Source organism: Oryzias latipes, chromosome 11 (genome assembly GCF_053564925.1).
Source record: "Oryzias latipes strain Hd-rR chromosome 11, Olatipes_Hd-rR_3.1".
Taxonomy (NCBI): Eukaryota; Metazoa; Chordata; class Actinopteri; order Beloniformes; family Adrianichthyidae; genus Oryzias; species Oryzias latipes.
In genome coordinates, this window is record NC_136247.1 from 27,937,065 (window position 1) to 27,950,655 (window position 13,591).

The following is a 13,591-nucleotide window of genomic DNA, read 5'->3' on the forward strand; positions in this document are numbered from 1 at the left end:
CGGCAGCCACAGAAGCAGAATGGAGACTTTTCCTAAATTCTTCTTTGGTCTAAAATCTTTCAACATAGTTCAAATAAATAAAGACATTTGAGCAAAATATTGCTTTAAACAAGAAGACTTTTTTTATTTAGTGTTTTTTTGGTTATCACAGTATTTATCTATCAAAATGATCAGATAATTGATAATAGCTGGGATTGATTTTCAGAGGAATCCCACGTCATCATCGCTGTAGTTTTCTCCTCCACAGTGCTCATCTTTTTTTGATGTTTTCTGCTTTTTTCTGTCTGTCTTTTTCATTTTCTCTCTCTGTAAGGAAGGAAGTTGATGAGGAAGTTGAGTTTAAATCCTCCAGAAAGGACCGCAGTCCTGCAGGCTCTCTGGGCTGAGCAGAGCTCCTCTGACCTGGGGCCTTGTGGTAAAACCTTTTCCCACATGATCATCCATAATCATGCATTATTATTATTGTTGTTGTTGTTTCATGTTTGTCATGGCGTGACGTTTTCAGGCGGCTTCTCTCATCAGTACTGGTGTGTGTGCGACTACTTGGGGTTGCCATACAGGGAGGAGGTCCAGTGGGTCTGTACTGAGGACTGCTGTCCTTTCAAATACTTTTTCTGTTTGTCTGATTGTTTATTAATAGAATAGAATAGAAGTGTATTCATCCCACAGAGGGGAAATTACCGTGTTACCAAAGCTCTATAAAAAACAGCAGATAGAACATAAATAACGCCGAAAATACACTTAAAAAATAAATGTTATTCCTTATGTAAATATATGTAAACATGTGTTTAAGTTTTATGTTTATGTTTATTTGTTTATTTTTTTTAAAACACTGTTTTCAGTATTATCTCTATTATAACACTAATATAGCTCAGCATTATGTTTTATATTATAACACTATTATCATTTTATTTGAAAAACATTTTGTTTCTCATTTAAGTTTTTGAAATTTGGCTTTTTTTATGATATTTTTTTTTACATTTTCCAACAAAGAAATCGTGGAAATGATTTTTCCTTATGGTTATTTATTTATTTTTTTGCAAAGGCATAACATTTTTTAGAGAAAGCAATGAGTCATTCTCTGCTGGAGTTACATCTGATTATTATTTAGTGTTCATATCAATAAAGTCATGTTTTCTATTGTTCTGATTCATGTCTCATCTGTTGTTGTTGTTGTTTTTTTGCAGGATGTGGACACAATTTATCTGACTCAGGACACCAAAGAGCTCAACCTTCAAGACTTTGCTCACCTTGAAAACAGGTATCCACCATCAGCTGTTTCATGACTTTCCTTCTCTTTAACTCCAGATTTTGGAATTAGAGCTTTATTTTCTGGTAAATATTTGTAAATCATCTTTGCAGGGATTTGGTGGCAATCATTGCAGTTTTAGAATACAACCAGTGGTTCACAAAACTCTCCACTAAAGATTACAAACTGGTACAGTTCTGCTTTTATTTATATTTTAAAGCTAAATTGGTGGATTTTTCCAACAGTTTCTACCTGGTGCTTGACTTTCCTGCAGTCTCATGTTATCTGAAATCTGCTGCCTTCCAGTCCGCTGACGTGTGCGACCAGATTTTGAGAGTAGTGGCTCGATCCAGCCGGCTGGAGGAGCTCATGCTGGACGGCGCTGGACTCAGGAGGTCAGAGAACATGCGTGTTAAAATACGTTTAATGTGGCATTTCTTTGTAAAAAAGCAGTTTCCAACCTTTGATCTCTGTCTGCGTTTTCTCTCTCACTTCAGCGACTTTGCACAGAAGTTGGCGTCCGCTCTGGCACAAAACCCTTCATCGGCGCTCCACACATTCAACCTGAGCAACAACTCACTGGAGGACAAAGGTGGGAACATGTTCACACGCGCTCACATGCGTTACATACATGTTCATGTTGCAGGTATTTGAGTCAGATCACATAAAAGTTCAGTGAGTTTTCAGTGAAATCTCCGGATGCTACTGTGTGAGGATTTGGCTTCTCTTTATAAACAGCAATAATTCACATCCTGCGTCCATCTTTTTTTTGTTCCCAGGTGTTTCTGCTCTGAGCGCTCAGCTGGCCAAACTTCCACTGGGCTTCAAACATCTGAATCTTTCCAGGACCTCCATGTCACCTAAAGGTAAAGACTCTCTCCACTGAAAATCCTCTTTTTGGAGTTTTTAACATGTAGCATTTTTCTTATGACGGATGCATATAAAGAAAATTGAGCCCCAAATAGCATTTCCGAGTATTTCCTAATTCAAATCCTTGTGAATCAGGTGCAGACGAAAAAATTCGTTTTCAAAAAGAAGGTATTTATAGCATAGAGAACACGCTTGGCGGGCCGCAGGCTCCCTGCTCCGCTCCATTCTGATGCATCCACGCGTGGTTTTCCTGCCATCTGACCCAAAACTGTTCTACTGTTCAGCTCCAATATTGCTCGCCGTTTTTGTTGTGGCGGTAAAGTTATGTTGGGGGTGCGAGGGGCTGTAAGCTAGCAGGAGAGGGTGCAAACAGTGTTCAGTTATGGTTGATGGGAAGAGGGAGCGGGCTTGCTCTGGGCCAGTAAAAACTGCTCCAATAATTATGTAGCATTTGTGGGTTTTGAGGCCCAAATGATGTTTTTTTTTTTGGCTAATGAACTCCTGCCACTCTGCACAAACTACCGGTATGTCCTAGAAAACAACACAGGTTTTTTTATTTTATTTTGGTTAAAAACGGCATGTTCATAATTAAAGGTCCACTGGAAATGCTTTAAAGTAGATCAAAAGAGGACTGGAGTGGCGCTTTAAATAAAACCGTGGTCATTGTGTGCAGGTGTGAACAGCCTCTGTCAGGCTCTGTGTGCTAACCCGGTTGTGGCCTCCACTCTCACACACCTTGACCTGTCTGGAAACTCCCTCCGAGGCGATGACATCACGGTATTCACCTCCCCCCCGTGTGTGTTGTCACTTCCATCAGGCAGTGCTTTAAACATCCATGTGGTTTTTTTTCCATCTACAGAATTTGCACAGCTTCCTGAGTCACCCCAACTGTCTGCAGACTCTGGATCTGTCCAACAGCGACTGTTCGCTGGAACTGGTGAGACACACAACTGTGCCGCTGCGCTCATACGACTGATTATGAATAATACATTGAAGCATTTGTCAGCACAGGAGAGTAAATGTGTCATTTATACACACAGGGGTTGCTGGAGCCAATCCCAGCTCCCCAGAGCAAAGGCAGGGTTACTCCGAACAGTCCACTGCAGCAGGGCCACACACACACTCTCATGCTTTTCAGAGGCATTTTTAGAGTCGCAGGTTAACCACCGAAACATGGTTTTGGACTGTGGGAGGAAGTCGGAGCGCCTGGAAAAACCCACACATGTGGACTTCACACAGAAAGTTGGGATTGGAACCAGTACCTGCTAGTGTAAGGCAGTTGATGCTAGCCACTGTACAGTCAAAATCCACATTTAAATCCCCTTTTTCCCCCCTTCAGTGTTGCTATCGTGGATGGGTCTCTCTGATTTTTAGGTATAGAAGAAATAACTGACACTGAGAACCAAACATAGACTCTTTAAAGGACAAATTATGGACAGAACTGTCATCAAATCATGCTTTTAATTTGATTTGAATTCTTTTTGCTTTTCTCCAGATCTGTGGGACCCTTTCTAAAGGCTGCTTAAAGCATCTGTCTGTCCTCAACCTGTCAAAAAGTGTGTTTTCCCACAGGTTAGAGCTCATCTTTTGATGGTTGTGGAGGTTTGATAGATTTGAGATTTTTTAGAGTCTGCCACGTTTTGGTTCTCGTTCATACAGGAAGTGTAAAGAAATCCCTCCATCCTTCAAGCAGTTCTTCAGCTGTGCTCAAGCTCTGACGTCTGTTAGTCTGTCAGGAACCAAACTGCCTCACGAGGCGTTAAAGTAAGAGAAAACACAAATGAAAGGAATTGAGCTAAACAAGGACAGATGAGGTTTTTACACTGGATAGATTATTGATTTAGGACCTGATTCTTGTTGGAAATCTTATTTTTGTACTGATAACCTTTAGGGCAGAGGAGTTTTTCACAAAAAGACACGTTACTCTGTGCTGTGTAGTGATGTTTTTTGTGGACTTCCTGTCTCCAGGGCATTGTTGTTGGGCCTGGGCTGCAACCCCAACCTGAGTGACGTGTCCCTGGATCTGAGCTGTTGTGAGGTAGGACCCCCGTCACATCAGCACGCTTCAACAGTGCATGTCCAGCTCTCTGACGGCCAAAAGAGAAAATACTGAGACTGTGTCTGTCCTCCGCCTTCAGCTGCGCTCTGGAGGCTCTCAAGTCCTGGAAGGCTGCATCGCTGAAATCCCAAATATTTCCAGTCTGGATATTTCTGACAATAGTAAGGGGGCGTTTAGCCTTTTCTTCATTTACATCACTTAAGGTATATTTTATTCACGTTACTGCGCTCTGTCTAAGGTTTGGACATGGATCTGGTCACTCTACTTGTCTGGCTGTCCAAAAACCGCTCCATTCGACACCTTTCCCTGGGAAAAAACTTCAACAATATCAAATCCAAGTGGGTGGAAAAAAAAATCACAAACAATTGTTTTTAGAGCGTCCAATAACTACTTTATAAACTCCATACATCTGTACTGGATGTGCAGGAATGTGGCTCAGGTCCTGAACAATCTGGTTCTAATGATTCAAGAGGAGGATTCAGTGAGTGAAGCACAACATTTGCATGTCTCATCTTTGCATTCCAGCAGCTTCTTTCTGTCCTTTTGATCCTAAAAGCCTGAATTCCACTTTGTGAGTCCGTAACACCTCCACTCCCTGCAGCCCCTGACCTCCCTGTCCCTCGCCGAGTCGAAGCTGAAGGCCGACATTTCCATCGTCCTCAACGCTTTGGGCAGCAACACCTCTCTGACCAAACTGGACATCAGTGGGAACTCCATGGGAGACATGGGGGCTAAAATACTGTCCAAAGCCCTGCAGATCAACAGTAAGCTGAGGTGGGCACAGAATGTCGTTTAACTGATGAGCGTTGTTAAGGGTTCATGACACCATCTAGGCAGAAAACAAACAGAAACACAAAAAAAGAGCAAGAATAGAATCAATGAGGGACATGGGAACGCTCACAATCTGCAGAAAGTGTGGAATTCTGTAAAAAAGTTAAGACGCTGCAATGCAACACGTCTGAGAATCACATGGACAGGGATTGAGATCAAAGCTGCACGGATCTGTGTCCACTGCAGATCTGTAGGCTGCTGCAAGACAGATGCTGTCCTCCGCAGACGCGCGTAGTTACAGAAAGCTTTTGTCTACATATTAAAGCTGCACTTTCTGTTGACTTTCTGTTGATCTTGTGTCTGCAGGACCTTAGTGTGGGACCGAAACAATGTCAGTTCTCAGGGTCTGCAGGATGTAGCAGCTGCCTTGGAGAAGTAAGCACAAGTTGTGACACTTTGGAAACGGTAGAGCTAAAATGAGTCTCCGCCTTCATTCCTTGTTCTTTTTTTGCAGGAACTACACGATCCGATTCATGCCGGTTCCCATCATGGATGCTGCTCAGGCTCTAAAGGCCAATCCAGAGAAGACCGAGGATGCCCTATTGAAGGTTTGCACCTCGGTTTGCACCTCGGTTTGCCTTTCATTGAGTAATAAAAGTGCGGCTTATTGTTGCTTATTTTCGTCTTGCAGATGGAGCGGTACCTGCTGAGAAATCACGAGACCCGTAAATACGTCCAGGAGCAGGCGTACAGGCTGCAGCAGGGAATCGTCACCACCACCACTCAACAGGCAAGTGCTTTGGGGGGGGGGCGGTGTCGCTGCCAGATAGTACATTATAGGTTCCTCATACTGTACAAAGATGAACCTTCAGTTAAAAAAGTTATACATTCTTCTATTAAAGACCATTTTTGTTTTTAGCTTTAAGCAGACTCAGTCTACGGGTGAATGTCAATATTTCAATGTTGTGTGTGAAACAGATGATGGACACCATGTGTGTCAAAGTGCAGGATCACCTGAACTCTCTGAGGTTCACTGAGACCAACTCTGTTCAAGAGGACATGAAAGTGGCTGTGAACCTCATGAAGGATGCCAGAAACTCCAAAACTGTAAGAGCAAAACCCATCAACACTGCTCACTTCCAGGAAATAAACATCTGAAACACCATTTTAGGAGTAAAGAAATCCTTTTCTCCGGCTTTGCTACTTATTGTAATTGGGGTACCTACGGTAATTATTATTTTAAATAAACTTTCTTTTTGTTTTTGTAGCTTCTGCGTAACTTGTACCACTTAGGAGGGTCCAGAGGTACGTGTGTTGGAGCCATTCAGGAAAAACTGGAGTCGATGGCTGGAGAAATGGCCGGAGTGATGGACGAACAGCTTCAGGTGCCGATCCGGCCTCCAGCGGTCACCGGGGGGGGCAGTTTTCTCCAAAGCAGGGTCTGTTGTGAACGTGGCTGTGGTTCTCCCCAGGCCATGCTGGTGTCCATGGTGGACTCTGCAGAAGGCCTGTGTTCTCATGTGATGAAGAAGAGCGGCCTTCGTCAGGAGCTGCTGAAGGCCGGAGCGGGGAGGGTGACCGTACCCCGCGGCTTCATCACCACCACGCTGGTGGAGCAGGCGGGGGCCGATATCATGAACAAGATCAGGTCGGTGTGGCTCCAGAGGGTTGAGGTTCAGGTGTCCTTCGTCTCTTTAGAGCGGGACGTCCATCATTACTGCAACCAGGGGCGGATCCAGTGAGGCTTGAACTATTTTAAGAACACGGAACCCAAATGAACTGTCATTAACATTTTATTATGATGACATCATTAAATACATTTAAATATTTGTCATTTACAAAAATGACTTTCAATTTCTGCAGCCTTCATTCCCAGTCAGCTTGTGGTGGTTAGCATGTCTCGTCTGCCTCTTCATGTGGCCTCAGCCTCAGTCTCTCTGCATCTATAGACATATTAGTCCGTTGTTTTTACATTCAGTTGTTCCATATTTCATTGACAAACTGATGCCAGTTTTCCCGTGTCCTGGAAGCGGCGCCTCCCACTGTCAACTTTTCCTTTTCATGAAGGGTCGCACAAAAGTGTTGCCACAGGTTTACAACGGCTTCAAACTTAATTAAGCCGACAACAATCAAGAAACGGTTCACACATTTTGTGTGAAAGGAGCCCGTGGAAATTTGAACGCAGGGCCGAACTTTGGACATGCCAGCTTTAGGGTCTTTGTTTTTTTTTAGGGGTTCACAGAAAGGTGTCCTAATGTCTGTACATGGTTTTCTGTTGGAGCAGTGAAGTCAAACTGGCCATGGCGTCGCTCCTGTCCGACCGCATCGTGGATGAGATCCTGGAAGCTCTTTCCTCCTCGCAGCACACTCTGGTGGGCGTCCTCCCCGCTTCCTGCCGCTCTTCCCGATGCTCGCAGACGTTCGCCCTCACGCTCTCCCTGTTCTCCAGGCTGAGCATCTGATCAGGAAGGACCAATCTGTGCTGCATCATGAAGCCCAGACGGAGACGGGAGTCCTGGAGGAGAGGCTTTTGCCTTCAGAGAAACACGAGCTGGAGGGTTTAGACCCGTGCACGGTAGGGGGGGCACAGACGTTACAAACAGAGTGCGATCGCCGTGCTTTCCCTAAGTCTGTGTACATTTTTGTGCCTTTTAGATGACTCCTAAATCAAAGAGGAAGAGTATTCTGGTCCGAATGCTGCGGCCCATATCTGTGGCATTTGGTGAGCGACATTTCCAGATCTATCTTTTTTGTGTAGGACTCAGCCGTGGACCTTTCTTACCTCGGAGGTGGGGGGAAAAAATCTCCCCAAATCTCCTTTTAGCTGGAAAAACATGATACTGGTTTGGTTTATGATTCCACACGTCTTTCATTGAACCACATGCGTGTATTTATAGTGGAGGAAGACAAGCAGCAGTACGGCACAGGAACTGCCCATTATCCAAATCTCTACAATCTGCTGTGGACAAATTACACATCCAAGCACGGGAGGCACAGCTGACCCAAAACGTGCTGAGGAACTGAGGGAACATCTGCAGCTTCTGCAGTTCTTACAGACCCAATCCTTTGAAATAATGTTTATGTCGTTTCTGACATGTTCTTGGAGCATTTTTCTCATACTGGAGGACATAAATGAAATAATTGAAGATTGAAACTAAATTTCTAAGTTTTTCTTTATTTAAATGGGGATTAATTTAGGAGCAGATGTAAAAGTTTGAAAAGGCTCCTTTTTTGTGACAGAGTAACTGGAAGTGGGCGGGGCCAAAGACTTCCTGCTCTGCTCCATTCTGATCATCCACTGTCAGACACGCAGATCCTTGAACGTCGTTGTTTTTCCTCGTCTGAGCTGGAATCTGGATCAGAACTGTGCGGACGGACAGCTCTGATGTCGCTCGCCGTTTTTGTTGCACCGCTAATGTTAAATTGGGGGTGTGAGGGGCTGTAAGCTAACAGAAGAAAACAAAGTGGCCCTCTGCACAAGCTTTGTCCCAAAAAACGACAGTTTTTCTTTCTTTTTTGGTTCAAGTCGTCATAATTATACTTAAAAAAACCACCGGGAAGACTTTTTAAATAGGTTAAAAGATCATTGGAGTGTGTTTTTTAAGGCTCTCATTAAAAACTGCACCCGTAAGTTTTTATTTACTATACAGTTGTTTCTTTTTTTGTCGACGTTTTTTCTCTAAATGTTGCTGAAGCATGTCTGTGAAAAGGAAGCGATGCAGATAAAATCGTCCTGCTTCACTGAAGTCTGCAATAGCAAAATTACACGGACGATTGACATTCATAGGGTGGAAAAAGTCTGTTCCTGGTTTCAAAAAGGAAGAATCTAGTGAGCCTTTGAACGTCAGAGAGACCGATTCCATTTGACAGGAAGTGTTGTGCGATCAGACCAAACTGTGGAGTTTGTTTTCAGTTTTTTGTAGGTAAAATTCCATCGTTTGAAATACATTTGGCTGGAACGTGTGACCCAACCGTCCCTCCAGATCTGCGCTCAGATCTCTCTGGTGGTTTCTCCTCCCAACAGAGCTGGAGTTTGACCTGGACAAAGCTCTGGAGGAGGTTCCCATCCATGTGGAGGATCCTCCTCCGCCTCCCGGCCCTTCCCAGGCGTCGGACAGAATGTCGTATTGTGGCGGAGAGCTGCCCCCGCCTCCCACGCCATCACTCGGCGGCTTTGGCGAGCTGCCGCCCGTGGAGCTCAAAACGCTCGAGAACTGCACCAAAAACCGTCCAAAACCCAAGAGGAGGATGAAACCGAGCAGACCCCATGTGAGCTTCAATCAGGAAGGAACTGTTCAAATGTTTTATTGCTATTATTTTGGTGCACAAATGCTTGTTTTGATTTGGAATCATACACGTAAAGCAGAACCTCTTAAGCCAAAACAGGCAAGTTTAGTGTCTTTCCCAAAGGCACAATGAGAGTCTAATGTAGGATTTGAACCACACACCCACCAAACCACAAATGCTCAGCTCCCCATCCATTCCAAATGTTAGGAATCCGTTTTCATGCAAACGATTTCCCTGCTTTTTGGTCCTGTGCAGCGGCAAAGCATCGCTCCACAGGAGGCGGAGCAGAACAGCATGATGGGAAAGCTGGATGAGGGCCTGGATGACTTTTACTCCAAGAAAGTCGTGAGGCTGAGCTTCAGGTGGTTGCAGCCTTTGTCTCAACTTGTAACATGTCTTTCTCAAAAGTGCATTCGTTTCAAATGCGTTTGATGACAAAGATTGTTTCTGTTCTCGTTGATAATGCTTTTATTTTTTAGGCTGCCTTCAGTCAAAGCCTCCCCTCCCCAGGAGAACACGGATAAGAAGCGTGAATCCAGAATGAGTGGAATCTTTAACCTCATCAAATCTCGCACCTCAAAGAGCAACAGCACCGCCACGTCCCCCCTTCCCACCTCCCCCTCCGCCCAACCCGTTTTATCCGTCAGCTCGGTAGCGGAGGAGACCCCCGCGAGTTCGCCAACTCCACCTGGGAAAGTCCCTGCCGTCGCCGCCGCCGCCGCTGCCGCCGCTGCCGAGCCTCAACAGGAGCTCCACAAAAGCAGGACACAGTCCTCCAACCTCAAAGATCCCGAGAAGGAGGCCGGCCTGACGGCTGAAGTCGCTGGGGAGAACAAACACAAGGAGGCTTTGGAGAAGGCGGAGCCTGTGGAGAGGAAAGAACACCCGGTCACGCAAAGACATGTTGGAGTTCCCATGATGGGGAAGGACCTGCTGGCTGAGATGAAGGCCAGGCAGGGGAGAACGCGGCAGGAAAAGCTCCCCGACAAGAAGGTGGGGGGAGCGTCTCACAGTTTTCCACGTATGAAATGTTTGTATTTGGTGACACATGCGTGACATACGCACATAAAACGTAAATATTACATAATATTAATATAATGGCTTCCCTCAACCGCTCTGCGTATGTCTATCAAACTTTTCACCCATGTACCACGGATGCACAACTTTTATATCGCATACATGTCACACAAAATACCACGTTAAAATGACAGGATTGAATCACAAATGAATTGGACATAAACGGTGCAGATTTACTTGTTCTTTGCGTGTTTTTAGCGTGGCTCATTTATGATACATCTGTTAAAAATATTATGTAACGACCTCAACTCTTCCCACTACCAATTTAATCCATGCAAAATGTACGCAGTGACTGTATGACACAGCCCTAAATACAACATCAAGACAACACAGACAGATCACATATCAAACACATGTTTCAGTATTTTACTGACTTTCATGAGGGATTCAAATGAATCCAACAAAATATTCCCCAATCATGTCATTTTTTATGTTTTATTCTTCATTCTTTTTTAACTAACTGCCTGTTTTTTGTCTCAACTTTTCTTATTTCTACTTCCAAACCTTCCTATTGTGTCACAACTCGACACCCAAAGCCTTAAATGAGAAACAAACACAGAAAAATCTGAACTTCTGGGTTTTTTTAAATGAGAAGATGGCAGAAAAGCGTAAATGTTTCGTTTGTATTTCAAATAAATGCCAAACATTAAAACAGTTCTGATGCATGAGAATGTGATAATACTCTCATTTGTAAGTTTTTTCTCATTCATTTGTTTGTTTTTATTTATTTAAATGAACACTTTGTGTTTTTCAGCTTGAGCCTGGATCTGAACCGGAGAAGGTCAACAAAGGTCAGTTTGATTTGCTACTCATCCATTTTTGGATTTTCTTGCCTGTTTGAACAATAAATGTCAGTTTATCTGTTAAGATCTGAGTGTTTTTGTTTTTTCAAAGATTGTTTTTTTAACTGTTTGTTTATAAAAGAAAAATTGTGTGCTAAAAGCCTATCAATAATGAACGGTGGCTAATCACTCTGTTGCTTTCATTCATTCATAATTTTACCGTTATTGCAGGAAATCGACTTTTGGATGACTCTTAAGTATCATTTATGACATTGATGTCAAAATGTCAACAACCAAAAAACAGAGCAAAACCAAAAAACCTTCTTTATTTTAGAAACTCTTTAATATTTTCATCGTAATTTCAGTCTTCACCGAGTCTGACAAGTCTTAAGACAAAGACTTAAACGCCTTGAATTTGGAAAATGGGGAAACAAAGCCTGAAAAAGCCTTAAATTCTGATATCATGGTTTTCAAAAAGTATTAAGGTATAAAACTTTATCCACATGAATTTTCTGGTTTAAAGTTTTTGGGGTTATTTTACAGCTAGGGTACGTTTGATTTGTTGTGCAGGGATGCTCAATTCATTCACGGTCAAGGTGGCATATTTCTGTGTAAATGAGGGTTTCTGTAATTGTAATTGATTACGATAATTCGTTCCTGACAAGTAATTGTTCTGAAATTCACGGAGGAACTCTGTCCGGTTTATCCGGAGAGGTTGAGAGTTTCCTTCTGTTGCTTCGACGCGGTTTGTCTTTTTCACAGTCAAACCAGAGGTTTCTGCAACGGTCCCAGCAGACACGGAGGACTCCAGACCAGAACCAGTTCCCAGATCCAAACCTCTGAGTACCAGCCCCAAACCCCCCCTGGTATCCCGCACATCTGGACTCCTAAGCCCAACTCCCCCCAAACCCAGCAGCCCTGCTGTTCCGGGTGAGAGAGAACTCTCTTTCCTCTTGTGTTTGATTCACAACCAGTTGTTGAAAAACTGACCAACTTTCTGTGTCGCAGATGACGCCATGGATCCAGCGGGGGTCTCGTCTCCCAAAGCACCACTGCCTGCCCCCCGCCTAAAGAGGACGCAGTCGGAGCAAGACAGGGAGAACGGTGGCGGCAGCTCCACGGGGCCCCCGTCTCCACCCCACGGTTACTATCAGTCTTTAAACGTCATCAGATCCGTGTCACAGGCCAACCGGTTTAAAGATCCTCTGAAAGTCCCACTCCAACCACATTTGTCTTTTCACTATTATGATGCCGTTTTTAGCCAAATTCCCCAAAAACCTGAGTCGTTTTCTAGGACATAGTTCCTGCAGAGCGGAAGGAGCTCATCAGAAACTTACAGCCCCTCACAACCCCAACATAACATTACAGAAGTGGCGAGCAACAGTCCAGTTTGGATCCAGATTCCAGCTCAGACGAGGAAAATGAAGACGGACATGGACCTGCAACTGGATGCATCAGAATGGAGCAGAGCAGGGAGACCTTTGCCCCGCCCCTTTTCTAGTTTCTACGTCACAACTGAGAGCTTTTTCAAACGGCGTTTTTTTTTTTTGTCAATTCAATTCGATTTTATTTGTAAAGCCCAAATTCACAACAACAGTCGTCTCATGGGCTTCGTATCGGTAATTGAAAAACTCCACACACAAAAACCGGATTCCGGAAAAAACGAAGAAACCTCAGGGGTGCCCACATGAAGAAGGGATCCTCCCCCAGGACGGACAGGCGATTTACCAGAGAAGAATTAACTTATCTAACTCTAACTACTCCTGATTCATCATTTCAATCTGAATGTTTTATCATAAATGTCCTGCAAGAACACGTTAATAACAGCAAAAACTGGTTTCATTGAAGGCTCTTTAAGTACATGGATCACACAGTGGTTAAAAAAGCTGAGAATGAAGAAGTAAAACCTCTTTTCTGAGGATTCTGGCCCTTTTTGTGGGGATGACTAAAAACATAACAGCTAATTAAACAGGTGAGCAGATGTTTAATGGCGGCTTTCAGGGCCGTACGCGACGCCTCCGCGCGTCACGCTTGGCTCATCGGACGCCAGGTTCTTCCAACTCGAAGCAGATGCGTCTCGGTTCCAGCCTGTACCGGATGTGTCCAAATGACCGCGTGTCTGTATGACCGTGGGCTTCTTGCCTCTGGGGTAATTAACATCCTCAGGGTTGCTCCTCTATAATCAGAAGGGCTCGCTGTCCTTTTAATTGATGGGCGAAAAGATGTGATTTTGAAATCAAAGAGACAGGAAGAAGGGAAAGTGCTTCTAACGTTTCTGTTATAGAATCTGTGGTTTTTGTGCCTCAAATGGCTTTGAGACTTAAAGCCACTGTTTAATTTTTAGTTTTTGCAGGTTTTAGCTTAAAAACTACGAAACCCAGACATGACATAAAAAAAAGTCTGCCTCAAATTAGCATTTTGTGAACACAATTACGATTTTGGGTGCACACATGACTACTTTAAGTTCACTAATTGTTATTTTGTGGAAGAAAAAAA

The 13,591-nt window shown here is 43.9% G+C and overlaps 1 protein-coding gene across 3 annotated transcripts in view; it reads left to right on the forward strand.

Moving 5' to 3' along the window:
* Positions 1-13,591, forward strand: part of carmil1 (capping protein regulator and myosin 1 linker 1) — a 36,505-nt gene that overhangs the window by 19,769 nt on the left and 3,145 nt on the right. For 2 of the 3 annotated variants that reach the window (XM_011480654.4, XM_004073894.5), the window contains exons 6-36: positions 318-415; positions 506-576; positions 1,188-1,261; positions 1,363-1,438; positions 1,556-1,644; positions 1,747-1,841; positions 2,029-2,115; positions 2,793-2,896; positions 2,979-3,056; positions 3,615-3,691; positions 3,779-3,883; positions 4,088-4,157; positions 4,258-4,339; positions 4,417-4,516; positions 4,605-4,659; positions 4,780-4,952; positions 5,316-5,384; positions 5,464-5,557; positions 5,641-5,739; positions 5,928-6,056; positions 6,218-6,334; positions 6,422-6,597; positions 7,234-7,321; positions 7,399-7,524; positions 7,605-7,671; positions 8,974-9,218; positions 9,492-9,598; positions 9,716-10,229; positions 11,068-11,104; positions 11,858-12,025; positions 12,104-12,238. In XM_011480654.4, the coding sequence (XP_011478956.1) occupies positions 318-415; positions 506-576; positions 1,188-1,261; positions 1,363-1,438; positions 1,556-1,644; positions 1,747-1,841; positions 2,029-2,115; positions 2,793-2,896; positions 2,979-3,056; positions 3,615-3,691; positions 3,779-3,883; positions 4,088-4,157; positions 4,258-4,339; positions 4,417-4,516; positions 4,605-4,659; positions 4,780-4,952; positions 5,316-5,384; positions 5,464-5,557; positions 5,641-5,739; positions 5,928-6,056; positions 6,218-6,334; positions 6,422-6,597; positions 7,234-7,321; positions 7,399-7,524; positions 7,605-7,671; positions 8,974-9,218; positions 9,492-9,598; positions 9,716-10,229; positions 11,068-11,104; positions 11,858-12,025; positions 12,104-12,238 (3,605 nt within the window). Of the gene's footprint in view, positions 1-313; positions 416-505; positions 577-1,187; positions 1,262-1,362; positions 1,439-1,555; positions 1,645-1,746; positions 1,842-2,028; positions 2,116-2,792; positions 2,897-2,978; positions 3,057-3,614; positions 3,692-3,778; positions 3,884-4,087; positions 4,158-4,257; positions 4,340-4,416; positions 4,517-4,604; positions 4,660-4,779; positions 4,953-5,315; positions 5,385-5,463; positions 5,558-5,640; positions 5,740-5,927; positions 6,057-6,217; positions 6,335-6,421; positions 6,598-7,233; positions 7,322-7,398; positions 7,525-7,604; positions 7,672-8,973; positions 9,219-9,491; positions 9,599-9,715; positions 10,230-11,067; positions 11,105-11,857; positions 12,026-12,103; positions 12,239-13,591 lie in introns of all 3 variants that reach the window. The other variant, XM_078955125.1, reaches the window with a different exon arrangement.